The sequence below is a fragment of the Gopherus evgoodei genome, chromosome 1 (genome assembly GCF_007399415.2).
Source record: "Gopherus evgoodei ecotype Sinaloan lineage chromosome 1, rGopEvg1_v1.p, whole genome shotgun sequence".
NCBI lineage: Eukaryota > Metazoa > Chordata > Testudines > Testudinidae > Gopherus > Gopherus evgoodei.
The window spans coordinates 99,878,211-99,892,822 of NC_044322.1; the positions used below are offsets into that span (position 1 = coordinate 99,878,211).

Below are 14,612 nucleotides of genomic sequence, written 5' to 3' on the forward strand. Positions count from 1 at the left end.
GCTACACTAAGTTTTTACTCATCATCTGAGAGAACTCCCTTTATGCCAATTACTTCAGCAGCCCATAAATACCTGACGGCCCACTTTTCTTTGATCAGTAGTAGACTAATTTTCTGCACAAGTTAATTGATTTGTCAAGTGGACAAATGAAATAAATCATACAGCAAAAGTACAGAAAAAAATTTGGTCAAGGTCACTTCATGCCTAAAACAAGAAATATGGTACATTTTTATAAGGCCTTTATATTGGAAAGACTCCTTTAGACAATTCCGACTAACACAGAAACAGTAGAAACATTTTTTTTGTAGTCTGTTAAACTAGATTTCCATTATGTCAGTGTTTCAGGTCACATCACTTTTTGGAACAAGATAGCCATTAACCTGTCCACAGTCTACAAATTATTTTTATTCTATGATATGATGGTGTTCATATCTAATGTGTTCACGTTCGTCTGGTCCGATGACATTATCCTTAGTGTTTCTATTTTCCCCAAATGTGGCTGCTTCTAGAGTTTCCCCATAGAGACCTTTCTGTCACAGACCCTAGTTAATTCACAGAGGCTGTGACATTTTAACTAGGGACGTGACAGATACTAAACCCAGATCTGATTTGTACGCTGATGTGTTATGTTTGGTGGAATCACCTTCACCCAGAATTACACTTGGACTAGGCCAGGTTTCAGCTAAGATCGTGGTCTCAACAATAACCTTATGACAATGAATTTCATAGGCAAAGTGTGGATTGTGTGAAAATGTATTTCCTGCTGGAAGTAATATGAAGGAGCAAATTTTAAACTGATAAAAAGAAAAATGTTCTGACACAAGCTGCACTTAGACTGCAGAACTCAATGCCACAAGATAACATGGAGGCCAAGAAATGAGCAGGATTCACTAAAGGACTGGACATTCATATGGATAACAAGAATTTCCAGAGTTATAATAGAAAATATTAAACAAAATAATTTTGGAAGAGATTTACACCCTTATTCTTTAGGGCCACAAACTAACATCCAAATATCGGGGGATAGGATGAAATTTTCTTTATGGGAAAGATTCCCATACCTGCCTTCTGTAGGGTTTATTTCATGTTCCTCTCAGGCAGCTAGTACTGCTGACCATTAGACACAAGATACTGCACTAGGTAGACAACTGTTTTGAAGAAGCATGGCCATTCCTACGTTCTAGATACAGTAACTCCTCACTTAATGTTGTAGTTATGTTCCTGAAAAATGAGACTTTAAGTGAAACGATATTAAGCAAATCCAATTTTTCCATAAGAATTAACGTAAATGGGGGGGTTAGATTCCAGGGAATTTTATTTTTTGCCAGACAAAAGGCATTATATAAATTTTAAACAATTTTAAACAAGCAATTTAATACAGGTATAAGTTTTAAACAATTTTTAAACAAGCAATTTAATGCTACTCTGGGGAGGAGTACCGTGTACGTGCTGTGTGTTTACAGACATATTGTACATACAGGTACTGTACTATAGTTGGGAGGTACCCCTGCCTTAACCCACACAGGCACAACCCACTGGCACTGGAGATGAGGCAGGCAAGGAGACTGAAGGTGCTGTAGGCTACAAGAAGCACATTGCACAGCAGCAGCAGCTACCCCTACTCCGCAAGCATCAGGGGCAGGGAAAGAGGGAGAGGGGGGCTCAACCCTCAGCCCGCCCACTCACCCCCTTCCCCCAAGACCTCACCTTTGACCTGTCTCTTCTTCCCCCTACCTTCCCCCCTTTACTTCCCACGCTGCATCCTTGCTCCTCCCCTCTCCCCTCCCTTCTTAACACCACAAGCCAGCTGATTGCCGCTGACAGGAAGCAAGGGAGGGAGGGGGAGCCTGCACGCAGAGTCCTCACTCCTCCCCCCTCCCCCCTGCCTGCGGCAAACAGCTGGCTTGCAGTGTTTAGAGGGCAGGAGGGTGGGAGGAGGGGCGAGGACTTGGCACGCAGGCTCCTCCTCCCTCCCCCAGTGCCTTCTGCTCAGGGCAATCAGCTGGCTTGCAGCGTTCAGGAGGCAGGGGAGGGAGGGGGAGCCTGTGCACCAAGTCCTTGCTTCTCCGCCCTCCCTCCTGCCCCTGAAACACTGCAAGTCAGCTGATTGCCACGGGCAGTGAGGGGGAGAAGGGGGAAGGCGCTGATCTGTGGGGTCTGCCAGTGGGCAGGAGGCACTGTGGGGCGGGGGGGCATAGAGAGGCTTCCAGCTGTGGAGAAAGCAGGCAGCCAAACAACGTAAGAGTGGAGCATTGCAGCACTTTAAATGAGCATGTTCCCTAATTGATCAGCAATGTAACAAGGACACAACATTAACCAGGACGCCGTAAAGTGAGGAGTTACTGTACTTAAAATAACCACTGTGATGATGCAGCAAACATTTAAATTCTGGAGAGGGCGCGGGCAAGCACGAGCACCCCCCACCCCCGCCTATAATCAGAACTCCTTCAGTTCTGGTGCTGCGGTGGGAAGAGCCCAAATTCCAAAACCCTAATATTATATGGAAACAAAAAATAAAAAGGAATCATTCAATCTCTAATTATGATAGACAAATAGGCAGCGTGTACAGTATATAGCAAGATATGCCCAGTAACAATGGCATGGTTATGCCCTACTATATTTTTATATTATATTTTTTAAGATACCCCATTTGAATGAAACACTTTATAATATAGAAAGTACTGAGATGGGCAATAACTAGCAGGGATTTCTGGTTTACTACTCTGCAATAAATTAAAAACAGAGGTATGCAAACAATGTCTCAGTATTCAGAGCTATAACATCAGAACTCTACCTGGGTAGTAGCAGTTGAGGTGGTACTGCTTCTGGACCCCCACATCTGCTGGAATTGCACTCTTATTTCAGCAAATGTTTCAATGATGACAGCGATGAACACATTCTGCAAGAACAATTAAAAGCAAAGGCTTACCGGGAAGCTCAGCAGGTGGAAAAGAGCGGAAATTTAGTCAAATATGATTTATATTCCAGGCAGCTTTAAAAGAACAAATTGTTCAGTACCTTAACAAGCCAGGCAAGAAAGAAAATTAAGGTGATGAAATAGAAGTATGAACGCCATCGGGGAAAACTGTCAATTGCTCTATACATAAGGAACACCCAGCCTTCCTGAGAAGCAGCTTCATAAACGGTAAATATGCTTGTGCCTGTTGATGAAAAATGAAAATATATTAAATAAAAAATAAACATTTTCAAGATCTGCAAGCAATCATGTTTCATTCATTTCCTTTTTGTAAATGGTAAAAGTCCCCCAAAAGAAGTAGCACACTTGCATGTTGTTTCTTTTTATGATTGTATCTAAATTGTTTTTACATTACAGTCTTCCACATCCACCTCTTGGATACATGCATACAGCCCTGTGGATCACTTTAATGGGAAATGTGCAAATGACCCCAAAGGCAGAATTCAGCCCACTGTGAGTAATCTTAGTATTATCTGTGAGAAAATTTGAATTAAACTATCAGAATTGTTGACCAGAAGGAGAAATGTGTTTGAATTTATTTGCATTAATAAAGCAAATATAAATTAGGTAATCAACAATATACAATGAAGTATGTGGTTAAACTGGTACAGGTAATCACACTCAAGTATTTACCCAAATGCATTTGAACACTGCAAAAGTGCACATATCTATTACAGCCACACTAATTTAAGTGTCTTATTGCTTTTAGGAAATGCTTTTCAAAAGCATTTTAAAATTCAAGTTATTCAGTCTTTGAAGAATAGGGGTTGGACTGGAAAGTCGTAAATTTTTATATATAAAGAAACTTATTTGATTTAAAAATGTATTGCTAAAAGTTATTTTTTCCCCCAAATTTAAGGAACTACAAACTTTAGGAGTGAAGTGCATCCTCAAGTGTGCAGCCAGTTTTTGCAAACTGACTCCTGTGCTTGTCATCCAACAACCAAATGTTGAAATCTGAAGAGGAGAGCACTCACTCTCTTCTGTAGCTACTGGCAGCCTTTCTGATTCCATTTCTATGAAATGGAGATTTCATGGGTGAAAAGAAAGAAAGAAAGAAAGAAAATCAGTTTAAAGGCTAGATGTTAAGTATAAAGAAGTAAATTGGCCAGTGAGTTCTTAACTATGCAATTATGTCAGATTCTTGATGCTATTATCATTAGACTTGGTCAGCACCTAATTACGCTTGGTCCTCTCCAACAAACAGCCAGGTGATGCAAAAGGCAGGAAGTCAGTGCAGAAGCCTTCACTGAATTTTAAGATCATTTATATAAAATATTCATTTACAAAATTATTTAATTGAGGGAATTTTTGCTAATGTCTAAAAATCAAATGCAAACAGACTGTGAAATCAGAAGATCAGAATGATAAATATTAATTCTGGGCACGTGCTCACTAGCACCCTTCCAGGAAAGCCAGCCTTCTATCCAAAGTCCTTAAAAATTGTTCAAGCCTGACTTTTTAATCCAGTTTGCTATTTATCTGCAATAATTCAGATTGTGCATTCTCTACTGCAGAGCAAAAAGACTATTTGAGACAGGAATTAGAAAAATCTGAAAAAATACATGAAAACAGTGACGTTTCTTTGCTGGTTTGATCTACTGCAATAGTTCGAAATTGTAACAGGGAAACCATGATGGAAACAACTTTTCTTACCTATTAATTTTTGTTTTTTTCCCAAGCCAGTAATTGGTGGATGAGTCTCTGTTCCACTCAATAGGGAAACAGTCACAAAGCTACAGTTCTGGGGTTACTTGGGAAAAAACTCCACCCCTGCTAGAACCCATCAGAATGACCATCTCCAGAGATGAATGATAAGTTTGTCAAAAAAATAAGGGCCAGCTCCTTAGCTGGTATAAATAGCCATAGATCTCAACTGAAATAACAAGAACTCTTACCGATTTATAATCAGCTAAAAGATCTGGCATATTTCTTTTTGATTACAAAAACAGCACAGTTTGCAACATTAATACTGGTGTAAATCATTTCCTATTTTTTTCTAGTAGGGAGAAGTTCACAGACATGGAGCCTTGGAAGGGAAAAAAGAAAGAAACAACAACACATAACATGTCCTCTGTCTTTACAAAGAAATCACAATTGGGCCTGAGTAGCACAAAAGCAATTCCTGATTTGCTATTGGTATCCGAATAGTTCTTGCTAATGGATGTCTGAGTGCCCTTTGTAATGCAGGATAGGTGAATACAGATGCAGGAAAGGCACTTAACTCTCTTTTTTGTTGCTTTCTGTCCTCTCCCCATGATCTTATGTACTATGGAATTCAGCAAAGAGCTCCAAGATGGACTTCAGTAGAAGAGGGGAGATTGTGTAAACTGACAAGGGGAAAAAAGATAGCTTTCAATTCTTAAAAAGGAAAAAAAATAATTATATTGATTTCCTACAAATGAAATAGTGACATACAAATGGGAGCTGTCCGGGCTATAGGAAGAGGATTCCCGATCAGCCACTGGACTGTCAGACATGCCTTGTACAAGATCATAAATTTTATATGTGCCATCTTCAGACTTTGGTGGGGAGAAGCTACAATTTGAGGCATAGAGACAGTTGGTCTTGAATTGACTTTATTAATAACAAGTTGGAAGAACTGTAAACCAAAATATTCTGTAACTCTCTGCATTATAAACATTGCAGCATACAAAAATACATTAAAAAAAGTTAAGTTTGCAAAGTTTTTTAAAAAGTATATCTTATTCTCATATGCAGTGGTGTTGTAGCCACGTCGGTCGCAGGATATTTGAGAAACAAGGTGGGGGAGGTAGTATCTTTTACTGGACCAACTTCTGTTGGTGAGAGAGACAAGCTTTCAAGCTTACACAGAGTGCTTCTTCAGGAAATAGCTTGTCTCTCTCACCAACAGAAGTTGGTCCAATAAAAGATATTACCTCACCCACCTTATCTTATTCTCGTATCAGATGAAATTTGGTGATGCTTTTAGACAGCCAATACTTCTGCTTTTCAGCACCCTTCTCAAACTGCAGTCATATTATCAAAGACAAATGTTTCCTTCATCCACCCAGAGGGCAGAAATACACAATAAATGAAAGGATTATATGTAGAAAAGTGTTTCACTATAGTGACAGAATCCTGCTCAGCTTACACTAAGTACTCTCATGCTTTGCATTATATAGAGCACAAAGGTGCACTCAAGAGGAAAACTGAATTACTAGTAATAAGACACATTTAGCTATATGGGTACTATAATGGGTTTTTCAAACCCCATACTGAGCACTGCAGAAAGGAGTAGAGAGTCTTCCCTGCTTAGGGGCAACCAGGCTAACCACACCCAGCACAGCTGCCAGAACTGCCAATCATAGAGCATGCACCCAAAGCTGGGACCAATAAGGACAACAATCCCAGCTATAATGGAAGGTGAACACAGAGAGAAGGGGAGGCAGAAATGCCTGGGATAACAGAGGGGCAACAGACCCATGCCAGGTTGCCTCTAAGAAACTGACAGAGAAACAAAGGAAGACTGCAATCCCTTGAGTTTAAGTGTTGATTGACTCATTTTATGTTAAATTGATGGGCTGGGATAATTTGAGATGAATTGAGGCAGTTGAGTTAGAAGCTGGAACCTCTAGATAGACTTCCCAAGAGCAGTTCACACATACACAGCAATGAAATGACAAAAGGGAATTTGTCTCCTTCAGAACAGGTGTGTCTTTTACATTCACAAGTTGGAAACATTAGCCTCGGGGGGATGGAAGAAGTATTTTCTTTAATATGTGTTCTTTCCATAAGATAAATGATTGTAATAAATGGTAAAAATTCCATTGGTTTTCCTGCAGAGCTGGGGAGAAAGGACATATGACTGTTTCCCAATGTGCAGATAAGCACAGCATGAAGAACACTGTTACGGTGGAGGGTCGGGGAGGGGGACAAAAAGACCAAATCTATCTGCTGAACACTGTTAGAAGTGAGATAGAACTGTTAAGAAGTGAGATGTTAAGATAAGCACAGAGTTGAGGAGCAAGGACTAAGGCCCCATTTCCCTATATACTGCAGGGCAGTAGGATCTTTTCAATAGATATTTATATTTCATAATGTATACATAATGGTCCACATCTCTATGCCTCTTCTGGTCTCTAGTGGGCTCTGTGGTATCACACCCTGCTACATCAAGGTCCCTGTGTGAATGGATATACCCTTCATGCTGTGAAAGAGGGAAGGAGTTACTCCTACCGTTTCACAAATGGAGAAACTGAGGAGAAGGGGTGAAGTGTGTAAGGTTACAAAAAATATCTGCAGCGTAGTTAGGAACAGAACCCTCATGCCCTAAGCACAAGACTATCGATCCTGCACTGACAGGTAGACAGAATACATAACCCAGGAGGTGTTCTTTATTTTTATTTTCTGTAATTATACTACCTGATTTATAGCTGGTATAGAATATTAAAAACAAAAGACAAAAGTTAAGATATTAAGATTATTTAGTCAGATGCATATAGATTCAGGTTTATGCTAACCTCCTTTTCTAGAGAGGCTTTTCTTGTCCTCCAGGGCTGGCTGTGAGCCCAATGAGAGGGAAAATTCACTTAAAAGCCTCTGATCATAACCTGCTGGATGACCTTTCACTTGCTAGCCCATCAGTGTGAAGAGCAGTCCCTTTACAGAAGAAGTTTCTCAAGGTTCCTTTCCTTTCATATATTTCTCTTCAAGAGTAACAAGTCCAATACTCCCAGCCTTGCTCATTTGTGAATTGCTGTAGCTTGCTCATTGTGATGCATCCATTCTGACACTTCAATATCTGTCCCCTTCTATATTAGGGAACCCTACACAGTATACATTGGAACTAAATTTTAGTGTTCATGGCCGGTAAATTTATATGGATAAATCTTATTTTCCAAAAGCAACTATTTTTCTCCCCTTTATACTGATTTATGCACATTTGGTGGTAAGGATATGATTAGAACAAAATCCTTTTTTTATTTTTGTTGAGGTTTTCAAAGATGGAAAGAATTTCACACCTTTGATTGCCACTCAGCTGCAGGTAAGTAATACTATAATTTGTGGGATTGCCATTAAGAGCAAGTTACAATTTAAGTGAGCAGCCTATGGCAGCGGTTCTCAAACTGTGGGTCGGAGTCTCAGAGTAGGTTGTGACTCTGTTTTAATGGGGTCACCAGGGCTGATGTTATATTTGCCAGGGCCAAAGCCAAAGCCCGAGCCCCACTGCCTGGGCCAAAGTCGAAGCCCCAGGGCTTCAGCCCTGGGTGGCAAGGTTCAGGTTACAGGCACCCCACCTGGGTGCTTCAGCTTTGACCCTTCCGCCAGCCTGGGGTGGTGGGACTTGAGCAGGCTCAAGCTTAGGTCCCCGCTTCTGCGGTCATGTACTAATTTTTGTTGTCAAAAGGGGGTTGCGGTGCAATGAAGTTTGAGAACACCTGGCCTATGGCACTCAAATGCCTAACAGATGTCAACAAGTTCTTGAAAAATCAGTCTTTTTTTAATGCATGTATCTGATTTTGGAGGCTGGCGTTTTCTGGATCTGGACATAGAGATCACTCAATTAATGACCAGGGTTGTGAGAAATTCTCTTTTATTGTACTAGAAGAAAATTCCATCCCATTATGTGGTGGAAAACCCCAGGATATATTAGTTTTAGGGACAAATCAGACAAATGAAAATACATTGGCTGACATTAAAAACACAACAAACTGTGTATTGCTGCCTGTAAAATACTCATTTTCCAGTTTGTATATCACTTGTTTCTTTAATTTAGTATTAGCCACCAGGTGGAGATCATGCACCTTGTGCACACCTATAACACCAGAGAGTGATCTAATAGGGATTGTGCATGTTCTCTAATTCTAATCTCAAACAATTTTACTATAGGGGATGATTTTAATTTCCAGGTTGGACACCACTACATGTTTTTTTTAATTCTCATTCTACTGAACTACTTATTGTAGTCTCTCCCTATACACCTTATGGAGGCTTTGGGAAAGGATACATCCATACAGAAATAATTTAAATTCACAGCCTTAGAAATGTTATCAGCCATGTACCATTTTTATTTCTGTACACTGAGAAAGCCACGATGATGACTACTTCCACAAAGCAGGAATATTCTCACTGAAGAGTCTATTTTTAATTTTTTTATAATCTTTTGGTAGTAAAGTCTATGTAAAGACTGTGAGTACGTCACGGATTCTTCCGATGTCTTGTAGTGAGCTATGCTGGAACCAGAAGTAAATATGGACTGCCCAAGAATGTAAGGACAAAGTTGGATGAGTTTCTGGGGAGCAAATCTTTAGATGTGGTTGAAACTGCAAGAAGATCAAACCCCCTGAATGAATGGATGAGTCAATGTTTCCTGGCCTCTGAAACAAGCAAATCAGATTTTTATTCTTCAAAACTCCTTCACCAATCAGCTAGCTAATGGGAAGCTGAGGGAAAGAGGAGAAGGGTGACTGCCCTGTCACCCTTTCCAAACCCCAACTACTGTATAGCTGTTAGGGGAGAGTTGGCAGGAGAGGACTGGAATAGGGAATTAACTCAGTGAAGTGTGCTGGAGAACACTGCTGTTTTCTCCATTTGGGGCTTTCATGCGACAGAATAGAGTCCTATTCTGAAAACTACATCTCATTGCAAATCCTGTGGAAATGTAGTGACCTGAAACATATAGTGTCTGCATGTCCTGAGTTTTTCATTTTGCAAACCTGAAAGGGTAAATAAAGTATTAAGATTGCTTTGGAAAGGACCCTGTCAAGGGAGTATGCATCCTAGCGGGCAGGGATGGGCTGCAGAAATAAGCGTTGACGATCTCTCCACATTGTGCTATACGGCTAATGATGAAAAGTAGAAGGGAAATCCCTACTTAGATGATTTGCACTAAATAATTTGATAAATTTAAACTTATTGTTCACAAGTCACCGACAAACATGTCATGATTTTTATAAATTTGTTCACTATTTGCAGTTGTTTAATGAGCGGTATGAATGAATGAATTTTGGCCTCTAGACTGCTTGGTCACAATGGTCACTGTGAACGTTTGCTACTCATGATGTCTCCACATGACTGGTTTCTTAAATCATGTAGCAATTGTTTCTGCTCCCTGATTTGATGACTTCAACAAAGAAGACTCCCTTTTGGATTATAAATGAATGTGTTGTGTGAATAGCTGCACAAGCTTTTCACACTGGCCACAAGAGCACTCTGGTGTGAATATTCATGGATATTTATTCACATTAGCTTTTGTGACACTTTTGCTTGTAATAAACATTCTTGCGAATAAAACCTCCCTCACCTTTAATGTTCACAAATAAACAAATAAAAGGTACTGGGAATACCAACAAAGTGAATCAGTAGGTTTCATTTGCATAAACATTCCTTAATCTTCCTTTTTTGTATTCACATGGCTCTAGTGCCAATAACTTTTCATGCACCCATTGTGTTGGCCTTTTGGGTGGCAAATTTGAAAAGCCTACTGGCATTTCAGGAAAAACAAGGAATTACTGAACTGATAAATTGTTCACATCTTACATGCCACTATCTGGTACTTTTGCACAGAATTGCAAGGAATTTAAAATACAAGGATTTAATTTCTACAAATACCACACAGATCACATGGGCTGTAGCAAAAATACCTTGGAAAAGAAAAAGACGTATGCACATAACTTAGTGAGCTTGTAACAACTGCCACTATGTATAAAATAAAAGAGTAGAGTATCTTTCTATTGATGTGTATTGCATTACAAGTCCCCCCTTAGTAAAACTCAGTAAAAAAAGAAAAAAAACTTATTACAATCTTAAATTGTAGCATTCAAGGATAATATTAGTGACAAATAGCTACTGCTCTCAATGATCATATTACCCAAGAACAATGAGTGGCCTTCATTGTTGCCTTCAACTTTCCACAAGTTTATTGGCTTCTACTCTGTCCAAAAAACAGAGCAAGAGACTGTCACAGTGACCAAGCTAATCGCACCTCTGACTCCTCCTGGTCTCTTTGACTCCTTAGGTCTCAGGCCATGCACTGTCACCTCTCTCGGGGTGGAATCACACAATTCTCCCACTCTCAGACCAGTCCCCTGGTACTTACTGTGATTACCTCAGGGCTGGTCCACACTACAGAGGGGAAATCGATCTTAGATACGCAACTTCAGCAATATCTAAGATCGGATTACTCACCCGTCCACACCGCGCGGGATCGATGTTCGTGGCTCTCCCTGTCGATTCCGGAACTCCGTTGGGGTTGATGGAGTTTCGGAATCGATATAAGCGCGCTCGGGGATCGATATATCGCGTCTAGATGAGACGCGATATATCGATCCCCGAGCAATCGATTTTAACCCGCCGATACGGCGGGTAGTCTGGACGTAGCCTCAGATGGCCTGATTTAGGTTCAGCACCTGTAGGACAAATTACAAGTGGAACCCAGTAACCAGACAACCTTCTTAAAGCAAAGTATTATTTTATTTAGAACCAAAGAATTTCTAAGAAAACAGATCTTCAAACAATAAACAGTCTATATGTTTGCCTATTTTTCCCTGTCTCTGTCATCCATGTCAGACTCTCTCACTAGGAACAGTCAACTCCTCTCTCTCTCTCTGTCTATCTCTCTCCAGGGAGTCTTTTTAACCAGTGTCCCTTTGATCTCTAAGTCTTCCAGCCCTGGCCAAACAGCTATGTACCTTTGGGATGGAGCCTGGAAGTAGGCCATTGCCCCTTAATTCTCCCCCAAGTTTTCCTTTCTTATCTAGAACTGTAACTGCCCCTTCCCCACAAAGTGTTGGTTGGGAGGTTGCTTATCTAGAGCTAGTTTGATTTTCTGCTTGACAAATAGGTTAATACAGAAAAGTGTATTAACCCAATATAACTATACAGTGACTTTACCACACTGACGAGGTCACATACAGTATTTACAAAATTGTTACATATCAGTATTCTTAGATTATTCCATATCAGCTTCACATCCGCCACAGAGACAATAGGCCTTTAGAAAGATCTTTACACTATATATTATTAGTTCCTTTGGTACTTCAAACACTTTATTTCCTGAAAGAAATCTAACAAAAGCAAGCAAATTTCATATTTTACTACAGCAAAATAGGTGAGATCTTATATTTGAAAAACGTACACGTTCAAAGAATTCCCCAACCTCCTTATGTTAATGTCTATTTCATAAAGGCTATAGTGTTCTTTTGGGGCAGAAAAAGCATGTACACCTATTGAACAAATCTGTCATACAGTTACTTGGTGATCTTTAGATTTAATTAAGCATTACACACTAGACCTAGCAGCTTCAGCTGTCATGACACTTTCAGATGTTAAGTCCTTAGGGGAAAATCCTCCTGTCAGATCTGCAGGGAAGATCTGAAACTCAGCATAAATGGCAACTTATTTCAGCAGAAACATTGGAAATGTTCCTTCTCTGGTTGTTTACTGATCCAAGCAAAAATCTGCACCTGTGGAGCACCACAATTACTGTAGACACAACATTTATGAAAAAGGACAGTTGGACAAATATGAAGTTTGTTTGCCTCAATTATTCTACATCTGGGCAAGCATTTCAGATCTTATCAGGATGAAGACTATCTCAGGTGCAAACAAATTCGCTCTCTGAGGAAAAATAACTGGAGTTCTGCAGGTAGCACAAAGGTGAAGACGTCAGAAGATGCACAGACATACCCATACTTACCACACTGATACCTGCTGATGAAAGTATCACAGAGCAAACCACAGCAATCAAGGAGTGCAAGTGAAAAGCTCCAGAGTAACTCACCCTCCATGTTGCTGATGTGGTATAGCGTCTTCTGACAGGTATAATCTGGCTCATGCAAACTAAAGTTGTAAATAGATATATTTTCCTTATCAGGGATCCTAATTGTTAAAATACTCACTTCTTAGATCCAGACACCAAGGAGAGAAGCTCTAGGCTTCAGCTTTAAAATGACAAATTTTATGAAGATGGGCTCTTTGCAATGAAAGTCTCTGATTTACAGAATCAGTCTTAAAGTTCAGTATATGAGTGTTATATTAAATGTTATGACAAAATAGCATAACATAAAACCTATTAAGCAGAGGTGAGACACTGTAATTTAAATTAATTTATTCCTCAGAGAATGCACTAACTACCTTGTGAAAGAATGACTTTTTACTGTATAAATATTAAAATACTTGATATAAGTAAATGCCTTTAAAAGTGTATTATAAAAGTGACAGCACAAAAATCAAACACACAGAAATCAACATAAACTCCTGTGTTTGAAATCAGTTACAGAAGTCAGCAGCTTGTTATCTTAGGCAAGCAAGCATGAGATATGTTGAGCCCAGGGACATTATATATTTTGGATCTTTAATCAGCAATATACTAAAATACTGAGAATGCCTGGAACTGAAAAATCTGTAAGTGTAGTGATGGATGTCATTGCCAGACAGAAAGCTGAATGTGCAAAAATTATTTGGAAAAATATATGTAATTCACTGTTGCCTTTCATAGTCTGTCAATCAAAATCATTCAGTTTCTGCATTAAATTATTCTGCAAGGCTGTCTTGGTTATAGCAGTCTCATCCCTCATAAAAGAACTTATGAAATGGCAAGACTAATTGATATCATAGGCTCAGCTAATTCACTTTAATTAATCAAAAACTTCTCTGCTATTTAAAAGGAAGAAAGGAATCCATGTCTGGTACTATGGAAGGACGAGGCCATGTAGAGCATAGTAACAGTCATATCCTAAAAACATACCTATGTCTAAACCAACTGAATTGAAGTTTTGTTCATAGGGAGTAGTTAAAATAGAAGGTGTAAATGCAAACTGGACCAATGGGAAACTCTTTATTGGGACTACTATCTGGCAAAACAGCATCAACATTCTTGTAAGCAGAAGAATGGGTGGGAGAATGAAAAGCTGGGGGAGAAAAGGATGAAGGGGTGGGTGAAAGTGTGGGGAGGAGACCACCTTCAAGGCAACTGGATGTCTTTACCCATTTATACGGTAAACTTTGGAACAAAGCAGAGAAGCTCAATCCAAAATTGATTCTAGCCAAACCAAAGTTAGAAGAGCTTTCAACAGAAAGGAGATCACTGCCTAGGGAAGCAATAAGGAAAGTTACCATAAGTGATTGCAATCAAGTTTTATTCTACCTCACAGGGAGCATTTCAGTGCCTGGATATTCCTACTTTTCATTCAGAGCACAACCCATTGTAAGGAGTCATAACCCCCCACCCTTTATATGTAGCTTTAGTGCTGGCCAACTCGGGCCATCTTCGGCCACTGCCTCTAAAGGTTTGCTGTTGCTGGTGTGGACCCCGCCCTAGGGTTCTGGTCAGAAAATAATGCACGAACAGTACTCTTGTGGAGGGTTCCCAACAGTAATATAGGCATCTGTGGTCCTGATATATAATTGAATACTTGTAGCTTTCTGTCCTTGTTTAGCCACTGCCTTTAGAATCTTGCTGTCACTGGTGTGGCTCCTGCCCTAAGGTTCTGATTGAAGACCATGTACGATCAAGTACCCTAGTGGTAGGTCAACAACAGTAATATGAGCATCTATGGTTCGAGTATAATTAAATACTTGTAAACTTTTGTTTTCATAAAATCTTGTTTAACCAGTGCCTTTAAGAATTTGCTGTCACTGCCACGGATACTGCAGCGGGACCCTGATTGAA

At 39.8% G+C, this 14,612-nt stretch overlaps 1 protein-coding gene across 1 annotated transcript in view; it reads right to left on the reverse strand.

Moving 5' to 3' along the window:
• The window catches only part of NALCN (sodium leak channel, non-selective), a 335,712-nt gene that overhangs the window by 199,063 nt on the left and 122,037 nt on the right, over positions 1–14,612 (reverse strand). The window contains 2 exon segments of the mRNA XM_030568085.1: positions 2,795–2,899; positions 3,019–3,161. Coding sequence (XP_030423945.1) covers positions 2,795–2,899; positions 3,019–3,161 — 248 coding nt within the window.